Source organism: Lissotriton vulgaris, chromosome 5 (assembly GCF_964263255.1).
Source record: "Lissotriton vulgaris chromosome 5, aLisVul1.2, whole genome shotgun sequence".
In the NCBI taxonomy this organism is placed as follows: domain Eukaryota; kingdom Metazoa; phylum Chordata; class Amphibia; order Caudata; family Salamandridae; genus Lissotriton; species Lissotriton vulgaris.
In genome coordinates, this window is record NC_141693.1 from 1,194,690,179 (window position 1) to 1,194,717,333 (window position 27,155).

General features: G+C 47.6%; 1 protein-coding gene across 1 annotated transcript in view; it reads left to right on the top strand.

Annotated features, from left to right (window-relative positions):
* LOC147712256 (disintegrin and metalloproteinase domain-containing protein 9-like) overlaps positions 1 to 27,155 on the top strand; it is a 1,115,055-nt gene that overhangs the window by 286,431 nt on the left and 801,469 nt on the right. Inside the window, exons 7-8 of the mRNA XM_086922984.1 lie at positions 2,886 to 2,951; positions 3,035 to 3,106. Coding sequence (XP_086779110.1) covers positions 2,886 to 2,951; positions 3,035 to 3,106 — 138 coding nt within the window. The remainder of the gene's footprint in view (positions 1 to 2,885; positions 2,952 to 3,034; positions 3,107 to 27,155) is intronic.

A 27,155-nucleotide genomic window follows, 5' to 3' on the forward strand; every position in this document is an offset into this window, starting at 1 on the left:
CGGCTAGCTTGACTCCAAGTGGTGTGGAGTGCCTGGGACCCACGTCTGGGCATCCCCAGCGCACTTAGGGCGGCAATTGCAAAAACAACAAGTGATAGACGGACATTCTGTCCATCACCTGTTTTGTTTGCAATTGCCGCCATAAGTGCGCTGGGGATGCTCAGACGTGGGTCCCAGGCACTCCACACCACTGGAGTCAAGCTAGCCGGGCTGATGAGAGGTGTTACCTCGAAACCGGTCCAGTCCTCGGATGCTTGATTCCGTTCTGGGAAGGACATGGCTTTTGTAGTTCGGACTGGACTGTTCCCATGGGGCACAGGGTCAGAGCTGATTTGCGTATCGCCATTGTCTAACCCAGGGTGGTGTGGAGTGCAAAAAAACGATGGATTTGGGCCCAGATCTTTGGACTGGGGTGAATGGGTGACATTGATCCACATTCTGTCCATCACCTGTTTTGTTTGCAATTGCCGCCATAAGTGCGCTGGGGATGCTCAGACGTGGGTCCCAGGCACTCCACACCACTGGAGTCAAGCTAGCCGGGCTGATGAGAGGTGTTACCTCGAAACAGGTCCGGTCCTCGGATGCTTGATTCCGTTCTGGGAAGGACATGGCTTTTGTAGTTCGGACTGGACTGTTCCCTTGGGGCACAGGGTCAGAGCTGATTTGCATATCACCATTGTCTAACCCAGGGTGGTGTGGAGTGCAAAAAAACAATGGATTTGGGCCCAGATCTTTGGACTGGGGTGAATGTGTGACATTGATCCACATTCTGTCCATCACCTGTTTTGTTTGCAATGCTTTAATAATAAGTCTCATGTAACTATGTTCTATTGTTTTCCCTTTCTATGTTATGCAACACCACAGAAACTGATGTTACTATGTAACAATGTTGTGAAACTGTCCTACCTCATGTAAAACGCTCCGCTTCCTCTGGGTCTAGCCAGCGCTATATAAAACGTTTCAAATTAAATAAATACATGCCCTATCACAGGAAAATGTTAGCTGACACCAGGGTAGGGCCCTTGTTTGTTCCACTAGTGAGACAGGCACCAATCTCAGTGGGAGATGAGCTGCCTCCAGTACTAGTTTAAAGTTGCCACTAAGGAGTGATTGCTAAGTTGGAGCCCACGTTTCCTGGGTATGCACACAGGTGCTCCACAAGGATGAGAAGGGTTTCACTTTTTAGGATTTGGGCAGACAGGAATACTGTGGTATTGTTACAGTAGGGCACACAGGAACTGCTTCAAAAGTTGATAGGGTTACCCCAGGGAACTTGTTTCCTACTGATTAGATAGGAACTAGGTGCCACCTCCAGTGCCAGGCATAAATGTGGCACCCCTGGGCAATCTCTTGAAAACGGTACTAGGCCAGTGAAAGACAAAAGCAGGACTGCACCAGCTATTGAGACCTGTACGAGATCTGAAAGGCTGGACCTGCTTCCACTTGTACACATGACAAAGAAGTGAACTCCAAAAGTCAGTCGGCTAACCTCCTGTTAAGATACAGGGACACAACAAGCTGCAATAAGAAATTTCTCCTGAAGAGCTTAGCTCACCAGTTCCAACTGGACCTGCCCTGGGCCCTGCAAGTGACTTCAGCTGGAGTGAGTCTTCCTGACCCCTAAGGGCTGGTTTTGAGGTCCTGGGACCCTCTACTCTGTCTACGTGTACTTCTCATACCATCCTGAGAAACCTGGGTCTTAGAAACTTTTTTGACTCCAAAGACCCCTGGAGGACGGGGACAAACCTCCTAAGTCAATCCAATGAAGGTGCGTTGCTGCTGGGCCAATGATTCAAGTTGCTCCCACTCTGAGCTTTTCCTCAGGAGCAAATCAATTTTATAATGTAGTCAGCTTTGTGGAGTCCTGTTCGACTACAGTTTGCTGCCTTTCCTGGCTGAATAAATCCAAGCTCCAGAAAAGTGACTATGACTAAACTTAGAAATCTTCACCGGGCAAAGATGCCAAAAATATCTTGCCATCCAGGGACCTTTCTTGGGAACACATTTTGAATTTCTCCCCATCAGAGATTTCCTTCCAAAACGCAGCAGCTTTACCAGGACCTGGTCTTATGGCTATCCAGCCTCTTGAAAACCGTCTCTGCCACAGCCTGCTGCCTGGGCCCACTGAGGATTTTGGTTTCCATTTCAGAGACTGTTTAAAGGTAAAACCTTCAACAAGGTTGAACCTGGTTTCTATAGTCAACCTGCACTCCATTGCATTTAGCCTCAAATCATGCCTATGTACAGATATAGTGCAATTAGATGCCCCTTTATGGATCTCATGATTAACCCTTTTTGGTGATATATGTAAGTTTAAAATGTAAATAAATATTCGTATCTCTAGTTCCTCTAATTAGATCTTTGTTATTTTAGTCTAATTTTGTTCCTTAGATTATGCTCTATATTGATAAATTGGCATAGTATTTTTATTGTGTTGTGTTTTTTTTTTAACTGTTTTGGTACTTCTGAATGCTTTACATGTGTTCTTAAGTTTAGCCTGTCTGCTCTGTGCCATAGCTAGCAGGGGTTAAGCTCAGGTTTAAATACTGAAACCTTTACTGGACCTAACAAGAATAGTGACATTATTACTTGTGGTAGACTATCATCCCCCCAACTAATAATACACTTTCTCACACAGTTGATCTGTGAGTGGAGCACCAGGGGAAAAAATATCTTCACACAGATGGACTCAGTCAGAGAAAATGACTGGTTCAACAATAGTAAGATGACTATACAGAATAATACGTAGGGACTGTGTTTTGAATGTAACTACCTGTGCTTCGGTTAGCTTGTGATGAAACATCTGTAAATACAGTTTTCTCTTTTTGCTTTACTATCCTCATGAATAAAAAGAATTTAATGGGCAATGTGTCCCTTGGTTACAGCGGAAGCGAGACGTGCTCCCAGTAACAAGCATCGTGGAGCTGAGCATAATGGTGGACAATTTCAGGGTAAGTTACCATCTTCTTGATGACAAATGTAACTAGTGATGGCATCGGACTGTACTCTCTAATGTGTTCTCTTGTCTTTACAGTACCAGATAAAGGGATCTGATCAAGCTGCGGTGAAGAAGGATGTATTTGAGCTGGTTAATACTGTTGGAGCGGTATGTAGGATTATTAGTTACTGTCAATCCTAATATATGGTCTTACCTAGTTTTTGCTTTTCTTTTTAATGAAGTCTTGACTTTCTATTCAACTTTGATTTATACATTTTAAGGTTTATATATTGATCAAAGATGTAAGTTGGGAAAAGCAGAGAAAAGAACATACGGTTGTGGAGTTAGAAGTGACATAAAACTGAAATTTGTATATTCAGAGGCAATCTAGTGAGGGTGTGGTTGCCTAGGAGGTAAAGTTTGTGAAAGGAACCTATTTCCTCAGATGTATTGTTCATATTCCCACAGACAAGATGTTAGAAATGGTTTTCCTTGTTGGCTAGGGTATGCACCCATGCCAGGTAGGAACCACCACTCTAGTCAGGGTAGTCTAGATACACACTACAAGATAACCGGTGCTCACCCTCTGGTAGCTTGACACACATCAGTCAGCTTTATCTAAAGAGGCAATGTGCAAAGTATTTGTGCAACACACACACAGTAACACAATGAATACCCCAAAAAAGGCTCCACATAGGTTTAGAAAAATAGATACTATGTATCTGAGCAAAATGAGACCAAAATGTCTAAAGTCCAATCAGTAGAAGTCAATATATAAATGTTTAAATATTAAATAACAAAAATAGTGCTAAGAAGTTACTAGCGGTCAAAATGTTACTTGAGGCCGCGAGGGACTGGTGCAAATTCTAAGTTTAGGCCGACCACGATCGATGACAGGCCGGCTAAAGGACCCAGACAGGTCCCCCTGAAGATATACCTTGGCTGGAAATGTTGTCAATGTCAAGAATATAATGCTTCATCGTCATGCCGCGCAAAGGGTGTCCCGCACCATGTGGGAGCTCCGATTAAGTGAATGCAGTGCATCATCCCCAAGCCTCGCTGAGTGTTGTTGTCAAGTCGTGCAGGCTGTGTAACCGCTGTTGTTGGGCAGCCTCTGTGTCGGCTTCAAAGGGCAATGCAGTGGAATTTCTCATGCAGTTTATGCAATGCATCGTTTTTGCAGAAATCAGCTGTAGAACCCACTTCTGAGGCCGAGAACTTGGAGGGGCACCTCGGGCAAGGGTAGAACTTGCAGAAGACAGAGTCCAGCAGCACCAGCAGAATTGGAGGAAGTCATTTGTGCCACTGAGACTTCAGAACACAGGAGGCAAGCCCTTGGCGAGCACCTGGAGGGATGTTAGAGTCCAACTCTCCTTCCAGTAGAGTCAGGGAGCAGCAGGCAGCAGGGCTACTTCCAGAAAAGCAGTGTAATTTAGTCCTTTAAGCAGTACAGCAGTCCTTTTGGCACAGGTTCAGTTCAAGATCCAGAAGTGTCTGTTTTTCAGAGGTCAGAGACCCAGTACTTATACCCAAAAGTGCTTTTGATGGAGGGGATGACTTCAAATGAGCCCTCTGAAGTGCACAAGGATCACCTTCAACCCAGTCCTGTCTACCATGCCATGTGTGTGTATCAGTCACTATCTATCCCGTTTTTGTCACCATTGTAGATAATCACTGATGTTTGTTGTGTAGGTTTGATATATGTCTTGTTATGTCATTATCTTAAAGTTCATGATGTTTTCAAATATATTAACGCTTTTTCAAGTTGACTGTCTTTTTGTTTACAATATCAGTGTTGTGTGTTACTAAATCATTGTTGATAGTCCCACCTTTGGGGGATATAAAATTAAATGTATCGAGGTGGCTGAACCACTGTTCACATAACACACTTTCTGAAAGTGGCATTTCTGAAACAGTAATGCTAATCCCAACTTGATCAGTAAAGATGATTTATCAAGACCATTCCAAACATATGAAACATGAAAAATCTACTTCTCTATCATCAGTAATTACAGCTTAAAATAATGTTAAATATATCCCAATACTGGCCTATGAGAGGGGTAGGCCTCACAGTAGTTAAAAACAAAATAGGCTGTTTGTCACTATCAAGACATAAAAAACATAAAGGTACATGGCCTACCTTTTACATACGTAGCACCCTGCCCTTAGGGTTACTTAGGGCCTACCTTAGGGGTGACTTACATGTAAGAAAAGGGGAGTTTAAGACTTGGCAAGTAGTTTTAAATGCCAAGTTGAATCAGCAGTAAACTGCACACACAGGCACTGCAATGGCAGGCCTGAGACAGGTTTGAGAGGTCACTTTTGTGGGTGGCACTGTTAGTGCTGCAAGCCCACTAGTAGTGTTTGAAGTGCAGGCCCTTGGTATATGGTATACCACTTTACAAGGGACTTACCAGTACATCAAATATGACAATCTGGTATAACCAATGTCATCATCTTTAGGGGAGAAGCACATGCACTTCAGTACTGGTCAGGAGTGGTAAAGTGCTCAGAGTCCTAGGGCCAACAAAAGGAATCCGCAAAAGTGGGAGGCAACAGGCAAAAGGTTGGGGGTGCGACCACCCTAAGGATGACAGGTCTAACAAATGCTCTTTAGGGTCCAGTAGTATTTAGGCATTGTCTCTTTAGTCCAGTACAACTTAGGAATGAACAAGCTGCCACATTTTTTGTGGTTTCATGCTGTTGTAGTTGCCTATGAATATTTGATATGCAGCCTTTATGCGAATCCTTGTGCTTAATATTTTTCTAACACCGAACACTTTCTAAAGAGGTGGCTTTAAAGATCTGGAAACACTATCAGAATGTATTAAAGTGATCTGTAACTCCAGCATCTTATCAATTTCTCCCTATGCCACAACAGCCTGCAGTGTGAAAAGGTTCACATTACCCACGTTCTTTTTGTGTTTAGTACCTGTTTAGTACCAGTGGTATATGGCAACTGGTCCTGCGGCTTTCTCACCACTTCTTGGACAGTGTAACATCAACTTTAAACTGTGTGTCTCCACTTTACTATTCTTTTGTGAAGCATACATGTGGCACTAGCAAGCAACCCGTACATAGAGTTCACAATACTCAACCAACTCCTCAGTAGGCTTACCTGGCAATGTATTTATTCTATACGGTAAGCCTGTTTGCCCATCAACAAAATGGCTGTCTCCCAGCTGACACAGCAAAGTGTATTCACCAGTTGAGGTAGTACAAAACTGTGACGTACCATAGCCTAAACACACATGGGAGGCCTGATGCTTCCGCATTGTCTGCCCTGTAGTATTCCTCCTAGAGTTAGATGAGCCTGTCCTTCGTCAAGAATCAAGGGCATACCATTCCTTTTTAATGATGTCCTACAAGAAGGATCTAGCCCAAAGTCTGCAGTATACTTGGTTAGCCCAGACGTATTTGGTGAGCGGGTAAAAATTTACGCTGGGGCGCTCTTTAGGGTTCAGTCCATCAATAGGAGATCTTGTTCCTTGTCAGTGTAGGTCATTTACTTGCCTAGCAGTCTTGGAGTCTTCTCTCAGAAGGGTAAATGGTTTCCTAGCACATGAATATCCTTCAGAGTCAGAATGTTGATTAAAATGAAATGCTGACTTATAGTCAAACACACCCATGTCCTATCAGACCATATTCATTGGTTCATGAAAAAACCACTGCAAAGGACAGTCAATTATTATCTTACTTCCATCTCTCTGGATGTTGTATCACTCAGAGCTTCATAACAATGCTACTAGGGTCTCAGAGCCACAGGGTGTCTGACCACTGGATCAGCGGCACCACTGGCCTTGTCAACCATCCACCAAAATCCGTCAGACAAATGAGTAAGAGATAAAACATACAAAACTTTTTATTCAGGCAAATAATTTAAATAAACTTTATTTCACAGCGACACATTCAAGTTTACTAACGCATTCGCGAAATCACAGCAGGGTGCCAGTAACACGCATATCTGTGCCCAAATAGAATGTATATCAGATATAACCTCACACTATATTGGTGTTAGTTTGTGGTGTGCCCAGAAAAAGTCCCCATTTACAGCACGTGCCTTTTCCCGCGAGGTACCGTAGTATCGTTTTGCATGACGTTCGAACACCTTCTGTTGAGCTTGAATCAGATGAGTTGCAATGAAACGTTCACCGAGGCCGATGACGTTAGCACATTTTAGTGTCCATTCTTCAGATAAACAGAATACACACAGCCAAAAGCTGACCGATGACTTGTGTTTCAAATACATAGCTCTCAGGTGCACACACACATGTGGTTCGTAGTGTTTCCAGGCAACACGCTCTTTAAAAGAAGGCAACACCCCTGATCAAAAAAGCAAGCATTTGCAATGCAATCGGTCTCGCCTCTGGGCCCTTACATGTATTTAGCTATGTAGCATATTAGCCTGGGTACTGAAACATTTACTGTTCTAGCAGTACCACCTTTCACTGACCTTGATAGAACTTTAAAAAGACTTGTTGTAGTTGTTTTAGATAATCATGTTAGACCTAAAGCATTTTTAATGTTATATACAAGAAAGCCATGTATGGTGCTTATTTATTATATGTAACTAACTACTATTGACAAAGCAAATAATTTAAACAACCTAACAAGCACACACTCCGCCTTCCTAGCCCTGCTCAGTTTTCTACTTACTGCAGCAAGGTAGGGCGGTTTGGGGGACCGGTAAGCAATGAGGTGAGAGGAAAGAATGCAAAGCGATTGGTAGGAGCAGGAACGAATAGGAAGAGCGCTGTGTTGGAAAGATGACAGCCTGCAACTGCACTAATATAGAGTGTTACATAGCAAACCCTTCACCGAGGGCAAGGGAGCACCAAAATAAATATCCAATATGTATGTGTGTTTACTCACCATTGTGTGTGCCTCGAAAATTACCCAACACCATCTACGTCAACAAAACAGGAGGGGTAGTGGGTATGGCAATGCGAGGGACATCACAAGGGTGGCCTTCTCTGTATAGTTTTAACATTAGATAGACATGAAATTGTATCCTTCACCTTATAATCTTAGGAATTATAATTGAAGCACCAAATCCATTGGATAACTTTGGTAGACAGAGGAGGGCGGCGTGGACACTCTCAGCCCAAACTTAATTTGCATAGACAGGATCCTATTATTATGTAATACACAAACACCCACCATCAATGAAACAGTAATGGCCCTAAGAAGCCACTGGAACACCATTCCTCCCACAGGTACCAGCAGTACGCCATTATAGCACATTTCCCCCACTTGCCCCAATGACATCTCCATTGCCAAATTACAGTTCTTTGCCTTTCACAGACAGACACAGCCTTTGATTAAAGACTGTCACACCATGTGTCCTACTCAGTGTGCCACACATATACCCATCACACAACAGTGCCCCCACTGTTCAATCATCACAGGTCTCTCCGCTGCACCCTCTTAGAAAATTGCCCCATGCAGGCACTACAATTGCCTCATCGCAGCTCAATGCCTCCAAAGACACCAAAACTGCAGTTAAATTGCATACCCTCCCATAACCACCACTACTGCATCAACAGAGTAAACAATCACTTCCATTACATCACAACAGGAAATTCACTGTACCATCACAGTACCTTGCACCCACCTCTCTCCTCCACAGGCACTTCCACTGGACCAGCAGGCACAACAGCTGCACTATCAGAGCATAATGGCCCATGAAGTTACTCCGGTGCTCATCCCAGGAGCGATGGTGCGCTACCTGCCCCATCACTGCATAGTGCCTACCACAGTAAGCATAAATGTACCTTCAATGCAAGCTGCATCCAAGGGCACCTCCTCGGCTGGGACTCACCTCCTGCCCGGGGCAGCGGAGGAGCTGCAGAGCAGTAATGGGCTGTTCGGGGGTTTATTTGCCTTTCTTCTCCTAGCTGGGGGACTCCTCACTCCCATGTTTCCCTCTCCACCACCTTCCAACACCCCGGCGGTGGCAGCCGCAGGACGATTCCTCCTGTCTCAGTGCTCCACCAGGCCCCGGGGCACAATTTGGCAGCCGAGAGAGACAGAGGAGTCGCGGCGAGCTGACAGGACTCCCCAGAAACCCCCAGGCAGTCGGTCCAAAAGTCTCTGCATACCCTGCGTCTTGTGTTTGGGGTACTGGAGGCGGGGGCTCTAAACTTGGTTTCCTCCACCTACTGCTGCAGCCACAGCTTCTTGCACAGCTGCCCCTGGGCCACTCTAAGCACAAAACAAGCAGCACATGCTGCCCGCCCAGCCCCTCACGCACACCGGCTCCTGCTGCAGCTTGCGCATGCGTCTCGAAGCTGAGTACACCCCACAGCGACTACAGCACAGTCAACTCAGACAATGCAACTGTGCCGCTGCCATCTTTACATCAGGCAGAGATTGACGTTTGAACACTTTTTTCTTTTTTTAAATCTGTTTTATTTTCATAAGAAAATCATATGAAGGGTCTATGTATACACAGAATATGGCCCACAACCCTTCGAGGGCCGGCCTCGTTGGTTAAGGGAGGCACGTGCGATTTCCAGGACACATATCTATGCTAATTTTACACAGCATGTCGCCTACAACCCTTGATGGGCCAGCCGCGTGTTGCAAAGGACATAACATTGGATTGCAATGTGGGAAAATTTCACGACCCCTATTCAACATCTATAGTATCATAACAAATAGATGTGTAGAGAGAAAAGGAGAGAAAAAAGGGGGGGGGGCAAAGAGCCTGTAAAGGAGGGCAGTGAGGAGCGAACAATTAGAGAAGGGCAGTGAGGAGCGAACAATTAGAGAACATTTGAACACTTAAACACTTTATTTGTGCCTGATCTTCTCGCCCTAGTATGCACAAATCAATCATTTTGTTAGTTGCATAGTCATGTGTTAGAACTGAGGGTCTCTGGCCATGGTTTGCGCCTTTGACCAAATAGGGACCCTTGCTTCTAGTCAGGGAAGGGGGATTACACTCCTGGATAACCCCTGCTCACCGCCTTGGTAGTTTGGCAAGAGCAGACAGGCGTATCTCAGAGGCAGTGTGTTAAGCATTAGTGAACACATACAGTAATACAGTGAAAATACTACAGATGAACACCACACAGGTTTTATAAAAATAAGTATTCTTTATATAGACTTAACAGAAGACCACAAATGACAAAAATCTACAATACTGTAATCGAAAATACTTCCAAATAGTAGAGGTAGTTCAAAATTAGGTTATTCACTTAAAAGCAGTCTTTAGCAAAAGATAACCCCAATTGGAGTTATCACAACGTCAAGGTCAAAGAAATCCCAAAGTACGGCACCGACCACGAGGTGCACGGCGTCTGAATGGAATCAAAACTGACCCACACAGAACAGTACCTTGGAAAACTAAGACAGCTCACGGTGTCGGGGAGATGTGGTGTCGTTGGCACTGTGCGGCGTCGGTTCCTTGCTTCGGGGACGATGCGTCGGGTCCTCGATGCTTGCGCAAAGCAGGGGAGGCATCAGTTCCTTACCGGAGAGGAGGTGATGTTGCGAAGGCACTGAAGCCACGGTGCCGTACGATGTCACGATGTCGATGGATTTTTGTTCACCCACATCGAGGATCGGCTCCACGATAATGTTGGCTTCGGAGTCGATGAGGCACAGCAGCAGGTGTCGGGCCTACGTCGCAAGTTGAAGCAGCGCTCACGGCTTCAATGCAGAGTACGGTGTCGCTCGCCGGCATCAGTGTTGCAATTTCCTTCTGTAGCAGCTAGATCAGCTAGTTCCAGGTGCAGGCAAACAGAAGAGATGAAGTCTTTTGTACCCCTGAGACCTCAATCAGGAGGCAAGCTCAAATTCAAGCCCTAGGAGAAATATTCGGATAGATGATGAAAGTTCCTTAAAGTTCTTTCTCCTTTCCTTGGCAATAAAGAACCCACTGCAGGCCAACTCAGCAAACAGCATATTGGCAGAGGGGCAGTCCAAACTCCTGCAGCTTCCTTGGTTCTTCTCCTTGGCAAAGGTTTGTCTTGTTTTCCCAGAAGTGATCTACTGTCCTGAGGTCTGGGTTCCAATATTTATACTGCAAAATTATTTGTCCTCTGAAGGCAGAGGGTCCTGTACCTAGTTCAAACCACATCTGGGTGAATTCTGCCAATGCACCCTTTCCTCTTTTATCAGGGTGGGCCTTGGTCCTCAGACACACCACCGGAGGTGGAGCCAGCTTTGTGGAAGGCAGGCACAGCCCTATTCATGCCCAGGTGCTACTCCTCCCACCACACTACATGCAGATGGGTCTATTCAACCCTGTGCTGACTCACCTTGTCTCCTGGAGCCTTCCCAGCCCCTGTCACTCACAAACCAGACATGCAATACACAAGCTAGCAGAGGCAGGCTGGATGGTTAGGTAAGAAACACAGAATGTTAAAACTAACTTTACTAAAATATGTATTTTATCATCCTGAGTTCAGGCATACTAAATTCGAATTTCTGCCATTTCCCTGGGTCAGTTAGGACTATAAGATATTATAATCAAACTGCCAATTCTGGCTTATGGGGACAGGTAGCCTGGCAATAGTGTAAAACAAAAATGGCTCTAATTCACTATCAGGACATGCCACACACACCAAGGCATGTCCTACCTCTTACATGCAATGCACCCTGCCCTTGGGCCTACCTTAGGGGTGTCTGATATGTAGGAAAGGGAAGGTATTGGGACTGGCAAGTGGGTGCACTTACCAAGTCGACATGGCAGTACTATACTACCCCCAGGGCCTGGGCACATGTGGTGCACTGTACTAAGGTCTGACAAGTAAACCAAATAAGCCAACCATGGAGTCACTAATCAATACATCAATTTAACATAGGGAGCACTTGCACTGTGGCACTGAATAGCAGTGGTGCAGTGCCCAAAGCATCTAAACCAGCAAAACATAAAAAAACAGAGGAGGCAATCAGTGAAAAATGGAAGGGAGACTCATGCCAATGGTCCCATGTCTAACACGTGTCCCTTCCAGCTGAAATGTGGGGAGAACTACCCTTCCCCTTGGGAGTTCTCTTCACTAAGGTGGGAAAATCTGGAAAGATCATCAGCATTGGCGTGTTCTGTACCAGGGGGTGTTCCACTGTGAAGTCCATCCCCTGTAGGGAAATGGACCACATCAACAACTTTGGGTTCTCATCCCTCATCGGCATCAACCATCTGAGGGGCCTGTGGTCTGTCTGAACCCGGAAGTGAGTCCCAAACAGGTATGGTCTCAACTTCTTCAGTGCCCAGGCCACAGCAAATGCCTCACGCTCAATTGCACTCCACCTCTGTTCCAGTAGAAGTAACCTCCTACTGATGAAGGCTACACGTTAGTCTAGGCCCTCCTCATTAATCTGTAAATGGACAGCCCCCACACCATGCTCTGAAGCATCAGTTTGGACAATACATTTCTTTGAGAAGTTGGGCACCTGAAGCACGGGTGCTGTGCACATGGCAGTCTTGAGGGCGTCAAAAGCCTTCTGACAGGTGTCAGTCCAGTTCACTTTCTTGGGCTGCTTCCTGAAAGTCAGCTAAGTCAAGGGTGCAACAATGTTGCCATACCCCTTGACAAACCTCCTGTAGGACCCTGTGAGTTCTAAAAAGGCTCTCACCTGTGTCTGGGTTTTGGGGGGGGGTTCCCATGCCAGGATGGTATCAATCTTGGGTTGTAGGGGCGCCACCTGGCCGCTCTCTACCTGGTGCCCCAAGTACACCACAGAACCCTGCCTGATCTGGCACTTACTCGCCTTGATGCTGAGGCCTGCTTTTCGCAGTGCCATCAACACTTCCCAAAGGTGGTGCAGATGTTCTTCCCAACTGGCGCTGAACACTGCGATGTCATTCTGTTAGGCGGTACTGAAATCCTCCAGTCCAGCCAACACCTGGTTGACCAACCGCTGAAAGGTGGCAGGGGCATTCTTCATCCCAAAGTGCATAAACCAGAATGGGTAGTGCCCATCTGGTGTGGAAAATGCGGACCTCTCTTTGGCCCCATCAGTTAAGGCGATCTTCTAGTACCACAGACGTCAAATCAAACTTGCTGAGGTACCGTGTAGCCCCTAACCGATCAATGAGCTCTTCAGCTCTGGGAATGGGGTGCGCGTCAGTCCTGGCGACTGAATTGAGTCCTCGATAGTCCACACAGAACCAGAGTTTGGGGGTGGCACCAGGCATGGCAGCCTTTGAGACCAAGATCACTGGGCTGGCCCAAGGGCTGTTAGAGGACTCAATCACCCCTAAGGCAAACATCTTGGAGACCTTCTCCTTGATGTGAGCTCTGACCCTGTCAGTCACTCTGTGAGCCTTGTGCTTAACAGGAGGATTGTCCCCTGTGTCCACATCATGGACCCACCGCTCAGTGACACCAGGCACCAGGGAGAACATATCAGGGAATTGTCCCAACAGTTGGCAACATTCTTGATGCTGTCCAAGGGTCTGTGTGGCAGAGAGGCTGACACCATGCACTGACCCATCTTGCTCTGTTGCAGACAGGAGGTCAGGAAGAGGCTCGGTCTCCTCCTCCATTCTATCATCTGTTGCTAGGAGCATGCCCACTTCGGACCTAAGTGGGGCTTCAGACGGTTAACATGCAGGACCTGCAAAGGGTTCCTAGGAGACGACAAGTTCATCAGGTAAGTGGCATCACTCTTGCACTCCACCACCTCAAATGGTCCGGTCCACCCGTCCTGGAGAGCACAGGGCTCTACAGGGCCATGACCCAAAATTTCTGACCAGGCTGAAGCTCAGAGTGGCATTCTGACCGTACCACCGCTTCATCTTTTCCTGGCTGGCTTCCAGATTCGCCTGAACGAGCTGTCTGAATCACTGAGTCTGGTTCCTGAAGGCCAGCATTTAACTGTATACATCCTGGGAAGGTTTCCTGTGTGATTGCTCCCAGCCTTCGTTGACCAGACTCAAAGGTCCTCTTACCGGGTGATCATACAGCAGTCCAAAGGGGCTGAACCCTAGGGACTTCTGTGGCACCTCACGGTAAGCAAAAAGAAGGCATGGCAAGAGGACGTCCAACCTATGCCTCATAGGTTTCTCAAGATCCATAATCATACCTTTAAGGGTCCGGTTGAATTTCTCAACCAGCCCATTACCTTGGGGGTGGTAAGGAGTGGTGAACTTGTATGTAACGCCGCACTACTGCCACAGGGACTTCATATAATTAGATATGAAGTTTGTATCACGGTCTGACACCACCTCTCTGGGGAACCCCACACGTGAGAAAATCCCCATCAGTGCACGTCCCACCGCGAGGCCGTCACTGTCCTGCGAGGGATGGCTTCCAGGTATCGGGTAGCGTGGTCCACCAAGACCAGGATAAACCTGTTACTAATGGCTGTCTTGGGGTTCAGTGGCCCAACAATGTCAATGCCTACCCGTTCAAAGGGGGTACTAACTACAGGAGAAAGGCTCGAGGGGAACCTTGTGCTTCCTTCCACTTTTCCCACTTGCCAGGCAAGTTTGACAAGTCCTACAATTAGTGTCTGAACTCTTCCGCATCTGGGGCCAATAAAAGTGGGTGACCAGCCTTTCAAAGGTCTAGTCCTGCCCCAGATGTCCAGCTAACGGCACATCATGAGCCAAACCCATTAGGAAGGCTCTGAAGCGCTGGGGTACCACCAGCACATGGGCTGGCCCAAGCTCAGCAACCTTAGGCTCGCTATACAGGAGGTAGTTCTCCCACTAGATCCAATGTGATCCAGACTGATCACCTGCTGCCTGGTTTGTGGCCTGTTGCCGCAAACCCACAAGAGGAGGGCACTTCTTCTGCTTCTCACAATATTCCTCCCTGGCAGTGCCTCCTCCCTGCTGCCAATGGGTCAGCTCAGGCAGGTCCTCCAGTTCAGCAACTTGTTTCCCTGTAGGTTGCAGGGCATCCCCCTCAAGGTCTGCCTCCTCCTGGACCATGGGAACCATGGAGGCTGGTTTCCCGCACCCCCTACCTCTTCTCTTTAAGGCAGGTTTCTGGGCCATACTTTCAGGCACCAGGACCTCTTGAAAACCCTTACTGGCTGACATAGACCCAGTGGTCACAAACGCCCCCTCAGGCAGACCCAACATCTCCAAATGAGCCTTCTTCTCCACCTTAGCCCAAGGGTAGCTCTCTAAATCATTGCCCAACAGACAATCTATAGGCATGTCTGGCCTCACAGCTACTTGGAGAGTACCTGAGATGACCCCCCCACTCAAACGGAACCGGAGCCACCTCACACTGGCTCTCTGAGTTGTCCGCGGCAACTACAGGGAAGAATGCATGGGGTATAACCTGCTCTTTGGACACCAGCCGGCAACTGACAGCTGTCACACTAGCCCTGGTGTCTCTTAGAGCTGCCACCCTATGACCATTGGTGGTCACCCCTGCCTGTATTTCTTAGTGTTATCAGGTAGCTGGGTCTTAAGGACTATCTCAAATCTCCTAGAGAGACAAGGGACATTTTTGCGGGACCCCACCCACCTTGGACACCCATCTCCTCCACCCCAGGGCTACACTCGCCATCTGATGGGGTGATGCACAAAGTGGTGCTTTGGAATCTCTCATGGGACACTGTGCATCATACCATCGGTGGCCCACTTGACCACATGTAAAGCACTTAGAGGGGCCCCTGTGAACAGGTTTACCTGTCGGGCCTCTTGCTTTTTCTCATGGGGAGGCTGGGAACCCTTCCCTTGGTTCCCTTGGGAATTACTTTGGGGCCCTTTCTGGAACTCCCTCTATTTACCCATGTCCCCCCACTCTTCAGCTGGGGTCCCTGCCCACCTTTGGCGAAGTCTCCCATGTGACCCTTGTGGACCTGGGTGCTGACCCAGAGGTCCGCCTCCTCCGTAGCTAGGGTTAGTTAACCTTCTATCAATAAGGTGCCGGCGTAGCTCTGGAAAACAATTAGCAGACAAGTGCTCCCAAGCAAACAAATCATAGAGTGCTTCAAAAGTATCCACTTTGCTACCCTTTACCCAACCATCCATAGCTTTGCAAAAGAAAGACAAATACTCCACCCAGGTGGTTGCCTCCAGTTTCTTGCAATTCCTGAACCTCTGTCTAGAGAGTTCTGGGGTCAACCCATACCTTGTCGTCAGGGCTTCCTTCATGTGGGTATAAGACACCCTATTCTCACTGGGTAGGTCTAACAATGTATCCTTCCCATCACTCACAAAGCGGCCCCACAACCCTGCTCCCCAATCCTTCTCAGGGACCCGGTGGGCCAACATTGCTATCTCATAGGCTGCAAACCACTGCCCAATATCTTCCTGTCTATGGAATTTGCTGATGACATCTTTGGGAATATAGAGTCTGCCTTCTGCAGGCGCGGACGGTGCGCTGCCACCAGAGGGATTGATTTCCAAGCCTTTTGCTGTTAGCTCTATCTCCCTCAACATTCTCTCATGTTCCAATCTAATTCTCTCTCTCTCCAAAGACAACCTGGCATTCTCTAGGCCCCTCTGACCCTCCATCTTGACCCTACCCATCTTCAGCTTGTGCAACCTATTTCTCTCCCTGCCCTCCAGCTTGTCCTCTTGGGGACAGGTCCTTGGAAGAGACGCTACTGCCAGTCGGGGACGGTGCCCCTTCTCTGGCTGGAACCAATGGCCTATCCAGCTGTCCATCTGCATTCCCTTCTGGCTCCACAACCAGATATGGGGCGATTTCTTGCTTCCACCCAGGCCCTCAGCGCCTTTTGGTACTCATCCTTTTTGGCAAGGCCTTGGGTAGCAACTTTTTCTGAAGAAGTGCTTTAGTTGTTTCACATTGTAGGTTTCTGACCGCTCTTCCTAAAACTCTAGATCCGTAGATGCAACGGATGCTAGTCTGCTCCTGGCAGTAAGAATTGGCAGTTCTCAGAAAAAATACCATTCCAATGGAAAGAGAAAAAAATTCTACCAAAAAGTATGTGGTTGCGTTTGGTCTGCACTTACTAGTAGTGTAAACCAATCACTGTATATGAGTCACAAATGCAAGTCCAGAATCCTCACTGCTGACCACCAATGTTAGAACTGAGGGTCTCTAGTTGGCAATGGTTTGCATTTTTGACCAAATAGGGACCCTTGCTTCTAGTCAGGGAAAGGGGATTACACTCCTGGATAACCCCTGCTCACCCCCTTGGTAGCTTGGCACGAGCAGACAGGCTTATCTCAGAGGCAGTGTCTTAAGAATATGTGAACACATACAGTAATACAGTGAAAACATTACAGATGGACAGCACAAAGGTTTTATAAAAATAAGTATTCTTTATATAGACTTAACAGAAGACCACAAACGACAAAAATCCACAATACTGTAATCGAAAATAATACTTCAAGATGGTACAGTTAATTCAAATAGGCTATTTACTTAAAAGCAGTCTTTAGCAACAGATAACCCCAACTGCAGTTATCACGATGTCAAGTCAAAGAAATCCAAAGTACGGTGCAGACTGCGAGGTGCGCAGCGTCGGGCCGGAGTCAAAACAGACCCACACGGAACAGTACCTTGGAAAAGCAAAAACAAAGACAGCTCACGGCGTTGTGGAGATGCGGTGTCGTTGGCACTGTGCGGCGTCAGTTCCTTGCTTTGGAGGGCGATGCGTCGTGTCTTCGATGCTTGCGCAAAGCAGGGAAAGAGTTGGTTTCCTACCGGAGAGGAGGTGAAATCGCGACAGTTCCATACCATCTCACGATGTCGATGGATACTTGATCACCCACTTCGAGGATCTGCTCCGCGATGATGTCGCTTCATAGTCGATAAGGCACAGCAACAGGTGTCGTCATACGTCACAAGTTGGAGCAGCACTCGCGGCTTATGGCAGGTTATGATGTTACTCGCTGGTGTCGATGTGGCACGGCGGCTCTCGTCCGGTCTACGTTGTAAGTTGGAGCAGTGCTCACGGCTTCGATGCAGAGTACGATGTCGCTCGCCGGGGTCGGTGTTGCAATTTCCTTCCGACTCGGCGATACTGCAAGCACAAGATAAGTGGTTTTATATAATTTTTCTTTTACTTTCCCTAACCCGTAGTCTATCCTCTTCTCCCCACCACCACCCGCCCCTTCCCCGCCTCACCACTATTACCTGTGCCGGCCGCACTTGCCTCTTACCAGCTGGTTCAATTGGGCTGAATAGCAAAACTGAGTCATGTGTACTCCCTGGATAGTTTGCTACTAAATATATTCTAATATAAACAACTTTGCATACTATTGTATTGTATAGTAGACTTGTATAGCACTCAAATTACTGACGGACCTCAGACAAACTGAGAATTTTCAAAATTTTAGAAAGAAGCTGAAAACATAGCTTCTTTCTAAAATTTTGAAAATTCTCAGTTTGTCTGAGGTCCGTCAGTAATTTGTTCCACAGACGCGAGGCTACAGAGCTAAGTGATCTGTCTCCCATCCTTGTATTTTTAAATCTGGCTCTACACACTAGTTTTGCAGATGATGAGCGCAGATTTCTACGTGGAATATACTAATTGAATTTGCTCTGCAGTAGTCTAGGTCCCACTCCATGTATTGCCCTATAAACAATACAGAGTGCTTTAAATTGTACTCTTTGCAGAATTGGTAACCGATGGAGGTCCTTCAACGATAAAGACGCAGAGGACCTACGCTGTCTTTTTAATGCTAACTTGGCAGCTATTGTTTGAATCCTCTGCAGCTTATTAATCAGAGACAGTGGTGCTCCAAGTAATAGGGCATTGCAGTAATCCAACCTGCTCAAAATGGCACTCCTCACCACCTGTGACCTAACGGATGATGGCAGTAGCGGAAGTATCTTACGTAAGGCTCTGATCAGAGATATGGAGGTGACAACTATTCTATTTACATTTGAGTCTAACTGTAGGCTACTATGAAATAATACCCCCAGATTACGCACTGTCTTAGATGGAGGCAGTGGGTTGTCTGTTGGAGTAGGCCAGAAGTCTGCTGGGAGTGGGCGAGACATTTTATTCACTGTGCAATGTACGATTTCAGTTTTATCTCCATAAAATTGTAGTGAATTGTGCTTGAGCCAGTTTGTGGTTCTTAACATGCACTCATGGAATCTTTCCAATGATACTGCTTGAGACCCTTCTAATGAGAAGACAAGCTGTGTATCATCCACATTGTTCACTACTTCAATTCAATAGGATTTGATAATAAAGATAAGTGGGCGCAGGTAGATGTTAAATAAAATCGGGCTTATTGACAGATATGACTGAAACCAGTTGAGCACCATGCCCTCGATTCCAAATTCCTTAAGCCTTTTAAGTAGCATGTTATGATTAACTGTATCAAACGCGGCCGACATATCAAGTAGTACTAATATGATCGCTTGTCTGGTGTCAGCACAAATTCTTAGGTCATCTAGGACTGTAACCAGGGCTGTCTCAGTGCCATGTACAGGCAGAAACCCGAACTGAACCTCATCTAATAGATGATTTTCTTCCAAAAATTGTGAGAGAGCTCTTCTGACTAACCGCTGCAGAATCTTTACTGGATAAGGCAGCAGCGAGAAAGGTCTATAATTCGATGGACAAAGAAGATCAAGTGTGTCTTTTTTCAATAAGGGGGTCACCAAAGCCTTCTTCCAGCAGCCAGGGACCATACCATTACTCAGTGACTGACAGTAGATTTGGTGAAGCAGTGGAAATAGCTCCATGTTAAATTATTTCCACAGCCTATGCAGAGTGGGTCCAGTGGAGATCCAGAGGATTTCTGATCCCTCCTTTGTAGGGATCAGTAACTGATCCAAAGTTGCCTGTTTAGCTTTATCTACTCCCTCTTCCTGCTTCCTTATCGTTGCTGATTCCGATGAACCATTTCCATTGTTCATCCCTGTTTCCCTGTTAGGTTCCAGGCCATCAATGACTTTGTTAATTTTCTCCTCAAAGAACACTGTAAGGCCATCACACAATTCTTGCGTGGCTACAATCTTGTTTTTCACACATTCGGGCTTGGATAATTTCTTCACTATATTAAATATGTTTCTAACCCTGTTAGGTGACAGTGAGATAATTCTCTCATAGTACTCAGCTTTAGCCTTTGCAATTTTTCCTTTATACATATTCATAGCTGATTTCAAGGCTAATTAGTCCTTTTCCTCATAGAGTTTCCTCCATTTCATCTCTGCCTGCTTGCATTCTTTCCTTTGTGCCTTTAGTTTTCATTATACCATGGGGCTGACGGTTTATCCATGTTTTTTTTATTTTTTCACTGGTTCTAGTTGGTCAAGCGTATGATTAATCTGGTCGCAGAAATTAAGATAATTTTCTTCCACAGATTTACTAGAGTCAAAAGGGCTCCTTTCAGTGCATAACGGAAATTGCTTAATTTTCAACAACTGAGCCCTTTTCCTTTCCTGTCGGGTGTTACCCACATGAGAGATTCGATTACTCATGTTAGGAGGTATTAACAGGAATTGAACTAAGAAATGATCAGTCCAACACAGCAGCAATATTTCTTCCACTTCTGCCTCTGTGTGCTTTGTAAATATTTAGTCTAAGACTTGGCCTCCCTGATGTGTTGGTTGTCGCACCAGGTGTTGCATGTTTATATTCTCACATGCTTGTAGAAGATCTCTCCAGGCCAGGCCAAGATTCCTATTTTCCCAGAGATTAAAATCACCCAGAATAATCATTCTGGAATGGGTAAGTGACATATTATACATGGTGTCAATTAGAGCTTGGTATTGAGGGCTCAGTCCTCCAGGGGGTCCAGAAAACAGTTGACCTTTGGCATCTTTGAGGGAGAATCCTAACATTTCAATGCCCTCCACTTCATCAACAATTAAAGGGGCAGAGTTCCATTTCTCTTTATATATCACTTCTACCTCTCCTCCTCTCCCGCTTAGCCTGGGTTTATGGAATGCTTTGTAACTCGGGGGACAGGCTAGCCCCAATTCGACTTCCGAGTCAGATCGTGTCCATGTTTCCGTTAAAAACACTACATCCAGATCATGGCTTTCCAGCAGCATATATATTTCCTGACGATGTTTTATTAGGGATCTAACATTAATTAGGCCACATTTGAGACTGTCTGATGTCACATTCAGCAGAGGGGCCCTGCCTTCTCTCAGCTTCTCATCTTTACGGCCCACGCCACCTTGCTCTCCAATAGTAAGTAGTTGCTCCCTCGAGTAATGCAGGCTAACATTCCCATTTGGGCGGTGTTCCTGTCCGGCATCATTACTGGCACTGTGCGCGGACGGGCGCAGACGTGCGTGCCTTTGGCGTGCCATTGGCGCGTGCGCGCTCCAGGCTTGCATTCCCTCTCCTTAAATAGGGAGGATCATTTTGAGGGAAGCCAACTGAAACGCTGACCAAGATGGCGTGTGCTCGGTGACCTGCTTTAACAGGCCGAGCTCACCTTGGCCAATTAAAGTACGAGTGCGGGAAGAGTAAATGTGAAGCTAGTAAAAAGATTTCTAAACACAGGTAATTTTTTAAAACACTTTAAAAACTAACGTTCAATTTCTATTTCAAGTATGTTGGAACTGATTTGTTAAATCGCGCTATCACTTTCAGACCGCAAGCGTGTGCTCGGTGACCCGCTCTAACAGGCGGCGTATACCAGCTTACCTTGGCTAGTTAAAGTGCGAGTGCAGGGCTAAGAGAAAATGATAAGTGAATATCGATTTCTATACAAGTACTCAGTTTCAGAGGGAGGTAATATATTTCAATTTGAGTGCCATCTACACATCCTATTACATGTAAAAACTGAGCAAACACATAAAAATCCAACTTTGTGACAATAAGTTCAGCCTGGTTTCTTGTAAAAGAAACATGCATATGTAATTTTGATAGCTTGACACTTAAATGTATGCAAGAAATTCTTGAAAGGGCAATTAGAGATATCCCTCCAGAAACACCACTATCCCCACCCCCGGTAGCTACTTCAGGTTAGAAAGTGGTGGGTACAAACCACCTGTATGTGGGTGGGCATGTCCTAGCTACGGTATGTGTGGCCCCCTAAAATAGTATCAAGTGCATCTATTAAATCCATAATGAACTGCCTTCTCAACCTACATATAGTATTTACCTCATCCTCTGCCGGCTCAAATAAAGTTAAAAGTACCTGTCACGTCGTCTCGCCTGACCCCTTCGGGACAGGACAGGCGAGCAGGAAGAAGGAACAGGAAGTCACAAACAGGAAAAGGAATTAGCCTGTAAGTCAGTCTGAGGCTGACAGGGAATAAAGATAGACGTTCCTGCAAAGCCTCCGTTTCAGTGTGTTTTATTATCAAGAGTGACCTGGACAATGGCGACGAGGGTGGGATGTTCCTAAAACCCACTGACTTCAACATAACATCACTCCGCCACCCAGTGTGGCCGACCACTGAGCTTAGCAGCCTGTCTTGCCGGCGGCGCGGAGAAAAGAAAGAGCGCGAAATTCAAATTACCGCCGGCGCTGCCAACATAGACTCAGCGTCGGAGCTGTCGCCCTGTGCACTCACCAAGAAGCCTGTACGATCCCTGGAGGTGAGAGCCGCCAGCCAAGAGCAAGGGGAGCGGGAGCGCGTATGCCAGAGCGCTGCCCCACGTGGTCCCGGCGAGAGCAGCCCAAGGAGTCCGAGGCGCCCGTGCAGCGCGAGGAAGAAGCTGCCTGCGCCCAGAGCGCTGCCCCACGTGGTCCCGGCGAGAGCAGCCCAAGGAGTCCGAGGCGCCCGTGCAGCGCGAGGAAGAAGCTGCCTGCGCCCGCGATCGAGGAGAGAGGGTGAGTTACCCCCGACAGCCCAGCAGTACCAAGTAAGGAGCAAGACGTCCCGCGCGGCGGCCATCTTAAAGTCAGGCGCCGGCGCATTACACAGACCACGATTTTTCGATGGCGACCATCTTGGGGTCAGGCGCCATACACTAAATAGCACCTACAATCAATTTAAAAGAGCGCGAAAAGTGCACAAAGGCGCAGGAAAGGCCTGGAGACCTCCCCAGAAGCCTACAACTAATGCCCAGCAGACCAAACCTGTCAGTCAAACTAAATAGCACCTACAATCAACATAAAAGAGTGCGAAAAGTGCGTAAAAGCTCAGAAACAGCCTGGAGACGCGCTGAAAGGCCTGAAGATCTCCACAGCAGCCTACAACCGATGCGCAGCAGATCAAACCTGCCAGTCAAAACAGAAACGACTACGCAATAAGGCAAACCCATTCACCTCTCGAAGGGGACACCACAGATGTCCAACCCACCTCCTGATAGCTCATCTGGAGGGACCAACACAGGCCCAACGCCACAAGCAAACGCAAATACAACAGCCCCACAAGCAAACACAGGAGGGCCATCCAACCCGGGCAACGCACCTACCATGGCCAACAACCCCATTGGAGCCTCATTCATGCGCCAACCGCAGCCACTACCTCTAACACCAGGCAACAGCATGGGCCCAACGTGGAAGCGCTGGAGTGAAGATTTTGAGGACTATATGATAGGATCCCGGGTGGAAGACTCAAAACAAAAGATAGTGGCGCTGAGGAACCTGATTGGTCCGGACATTGCGCAGATCATCAAAGAATTACCCAATATAGCGACCGCCACCTACGATGAAGTAAAACTCGCCCTTGACGGACAGTTCCTCCACAAACGCAATGTGGATTATGAAAGACACACTTTCCATCTAGCCACTCAAGATAAAGATGAATGTATGAGTGACTTCATCACGCGCATCAGAAGACTAGCGCTGTATTGTGACTTCGACAACTTCAAGACCGAGGATGCTCTGAGACTCCGCATCATTGGGGGGTGTCACTCTGAAACTCTCCGTCGACGACTTCTAAAGAAACCGTATTCGCTGGCAGAAATCGAGGAGCTGACCCGAATAAACGATCAAGCAGAAGATTATGCCAAGCGAATGGGCACGCACAAATCTGACCAGAAGGACCACGCACTACGTGTCCAGACACATCGATCATCCAAGTCATCCAGACCAACATCAAGGTCTCACAAATCTCACTCCTCCAGAAAAACGCCGTCCAAAGGAAGCTCACGCCACTCCAGATCTGCCAAGTCAGCGCCCACCTGCTACAGATGCGGTCAAGATTACCCACACTCAGGACAGTGTCCAGCAATTGGCCAACGGTGCCATTGATGCGGGAGAGATAATCACTTTGAAGTGGCTTGTCAAGCCAAGCAGTCAACCCACACTTCATCGACCAGAAGCCGTGACACCCGCCATCGTGACACCCGTCACCATGCAAGAGCCATACAAGGGAAGGAGAGTCGCTCCTCCAGCTCATCCAACTCCAGCGTCCAGTCCGCTTACTCCAGCCAGTCAAGAAGTCGCTCTGAGAGCATTCATCGGACCAGTCACCACACGACCAACTCATATCGGTCACGCAGGGACACCTCCAGTGAATCTTCCTCATCGCGCACCCCCACATCTCAAGACAGCGATGAATACATCTGCATGGTATCTGATCCAGACCGTCTGAAGCGATACCCGAAGTTGGACATCCTGATAGGAGAACATCCTGCAAAATTCGTCCTGGACTCTGGGGTCTCACTAAACTACATCTGTGCTCTGGAATACTATAACATGAAACAGAGGCCAAAATTAACACCTGCTGCTGTTCGCATCTTCACGTGGATGTCACGCAAACCCCTACCATGCCTGGGCCGATTTCACACTACCCTCACCTTCAAGGACCGGACAGTCGACGCATACATCCATGTAGTAGAGGGTCCAGATGTAGCAGACTGCCTCCTGAGCCTACCCACGGCAGAAAGACTTAAGTTGGTAGAACTCCTCTACATGACGGAAGATGCTCCTGACATCGTAGCAAAATTCCCTAACCTCTTCAAGGGCCTCGGGAAACTGAATCACTTCAAAGTAAAACTCCACATCAACGAGAAGGTGACACCTATCGCCCAACATCATAGAAAGGTGCCGTTCCACCTCCAACAGGCCGTTGATGATGAGCTACAAGACCTACTCCAGACTGACATTATTGAACGCACGTCAGGACCCACGCCATGGGTGTCCCCAGTCGTGGTAGTCCCCAAGAAAGGACAAGACAACAAAGTCCGCTTGTGTGTCGACATGCGCGCATCCAACACCGCCATCGAGCGGGAACGTCATCCTGGGCCGCACATCAGTGACATGATCACGAAATTGAACGGCGCCACCGTCTTCTCCAAACTCGACCTTAATAAAGGTTACCATCAACTGGAGCTCCACGACAAATCGAGATACATCACTACGTTCACTACGCACCAAGGCCTGTTCCGATACAAACATCTGAACTTCGGCATCTCCTCGGCCGCCGAGATTTTTCAGGAGGCCATCAGACGGGTCATTCAAGGCATTCCCAACGCCTTCAATTATAGTGATGATCTGCTAGTGTTTGGTAAAGACCAAACTGAACATGACACTGCACTGGATAGGGTCTGTCACGCACTGTTGACCGCAAACCTGACTCTGAACGCCAGTAAATGTGAATTCCACAGAGACACTCTGAAGTTCTATGGACATATCTTTTCCAAAGATGGGATGCGACCAGACCCCGAGAAGGTAGTGGCACTTGCAGACACCCCAACGCCTCGAGATGTGAGCGACCTTCGCTCTTTCCTTGGCATGGCGAGCTACTGCGCGCGCTACATTCGCGACTATGCCACAATCAGCTACGTGAACTCACTCGCCAGGGCCAGCCGTTTGATTGGACGGACTCATGCCAACAAGCGTTTACCACCATCAAGCAAGCTGTTGGGTCTGCCACGAACCTAGCATACTTTGACACCAAGAAAAAGACAGAAATCACAGTCGATGCCAGCCCAGTGGGCCTGGGTGCCATCTTGGCCCAATACCGTGACGACTCAGAGCAGCGCCATATCATCGCGTACGCAAGCCGCAGCCTCACGGACACTGAAAAGGCCTACTCCCAACCGGAGAAGGAAAGCCTGGCTGTAGTGTGGGCGTGCGAACACTTCCACTTGTTCGTATATGGCAAACACTTCACGATCATCACGGACCACCAGGCCCTCATCACCATCTTCGGAAATCCCAATGCAAAGATGCCACCGCGAATCGAACGGTGGGGCCTACGCCTGCAAGACTACATCTTCACAATTATACACAAACCCGGCAAAGCTGAAAATCCAGCCGATTTCATGTCACGCCATCCCATGGCCGGGGCCCGGACTGCCCTGTCCGTGGCTGACGAATACCTTCACTTTGTCATTGACGCGGCCTGTCCACCCACAGTTCTCATGGCCGCATTCCAAGAAGCATCCACGTCTGACCCTCTCATACAGGCTGTCATGGCTCGCATCCGCACAAACTCCTGGAGGGATGTGAAACACTCGCCGCAAGACTCCGACCACCTGCGCCAAGACCTTGCCGCGTTCCAACAAGTGCATGATGAACTTTCCATCAGCGGCAATGGTCTTCTCTTGAGAGGGGGAAGGATTGTGATCCCGCTCAACCTGCGGCAAGGAGTCATCAACTTGGCACATGAGGGCCACCGAGGCATAAACGCAACCAAGAAAGCCTTGAGAGAACGCGTGTGGTTCCCCACACTTGACCACATGGTGGAAACAACCCTGAAAGACTGTATGACATGCCAGGTGGTCAGTCGGGAAGAGCCTCCAGCACCACTGCAAATGTCAGACCTCCTGGAAGGGGTATGGCAGCAAGTAGCAGTTGACTTTTTCGGACCTTTGCAATCAGATCAATACATTATTGTCATCATGGATGAATACTCCTGATTCCCTTTTGCACAGCTAATACCATCCACTCGAGCAGCAACAGTGATCCCGGTATTAGATGAAACCTTTGCTGCATGGGGCATTCCGCTGCGCGTAAAAACAGACAATGCACCGCCATTTAATGGACATGAATTTGCACATTTCGCAACTCATCTCAATTTCAAACATAAGAAAATCACCCCACTATGGCCACAAGCCAATGGCATGGTGGAACGCTTTATGGGAACACTTAAAAAGGCGATCCAACAGACTGAACTAACCCACAGAGATGTTCAACAGACACTAAATGAAGTGCTAAGAGCATATCGAAACACTCCACACAGCACCACTAACCAGTGCCCAGCTACTGTGATGCTAGGAAGAACACCTCGAACCCGACTACCCATGGTGGAGCCCACACCTCAACAGCGGCATGTCACAGTCGACCACAATACACTAGTCGAGATAGACCACAGGAACAAACACAGAACGAAGACATACGCGGACCAGCGTAGGCATGCCAAAGACACCAACATCCAAGAAGGAGACTGGGTAATTGTCCGAAGCGATCGGCGCGCCAAAGCAGACAGCCGATACCTCGACATTCCCTTCC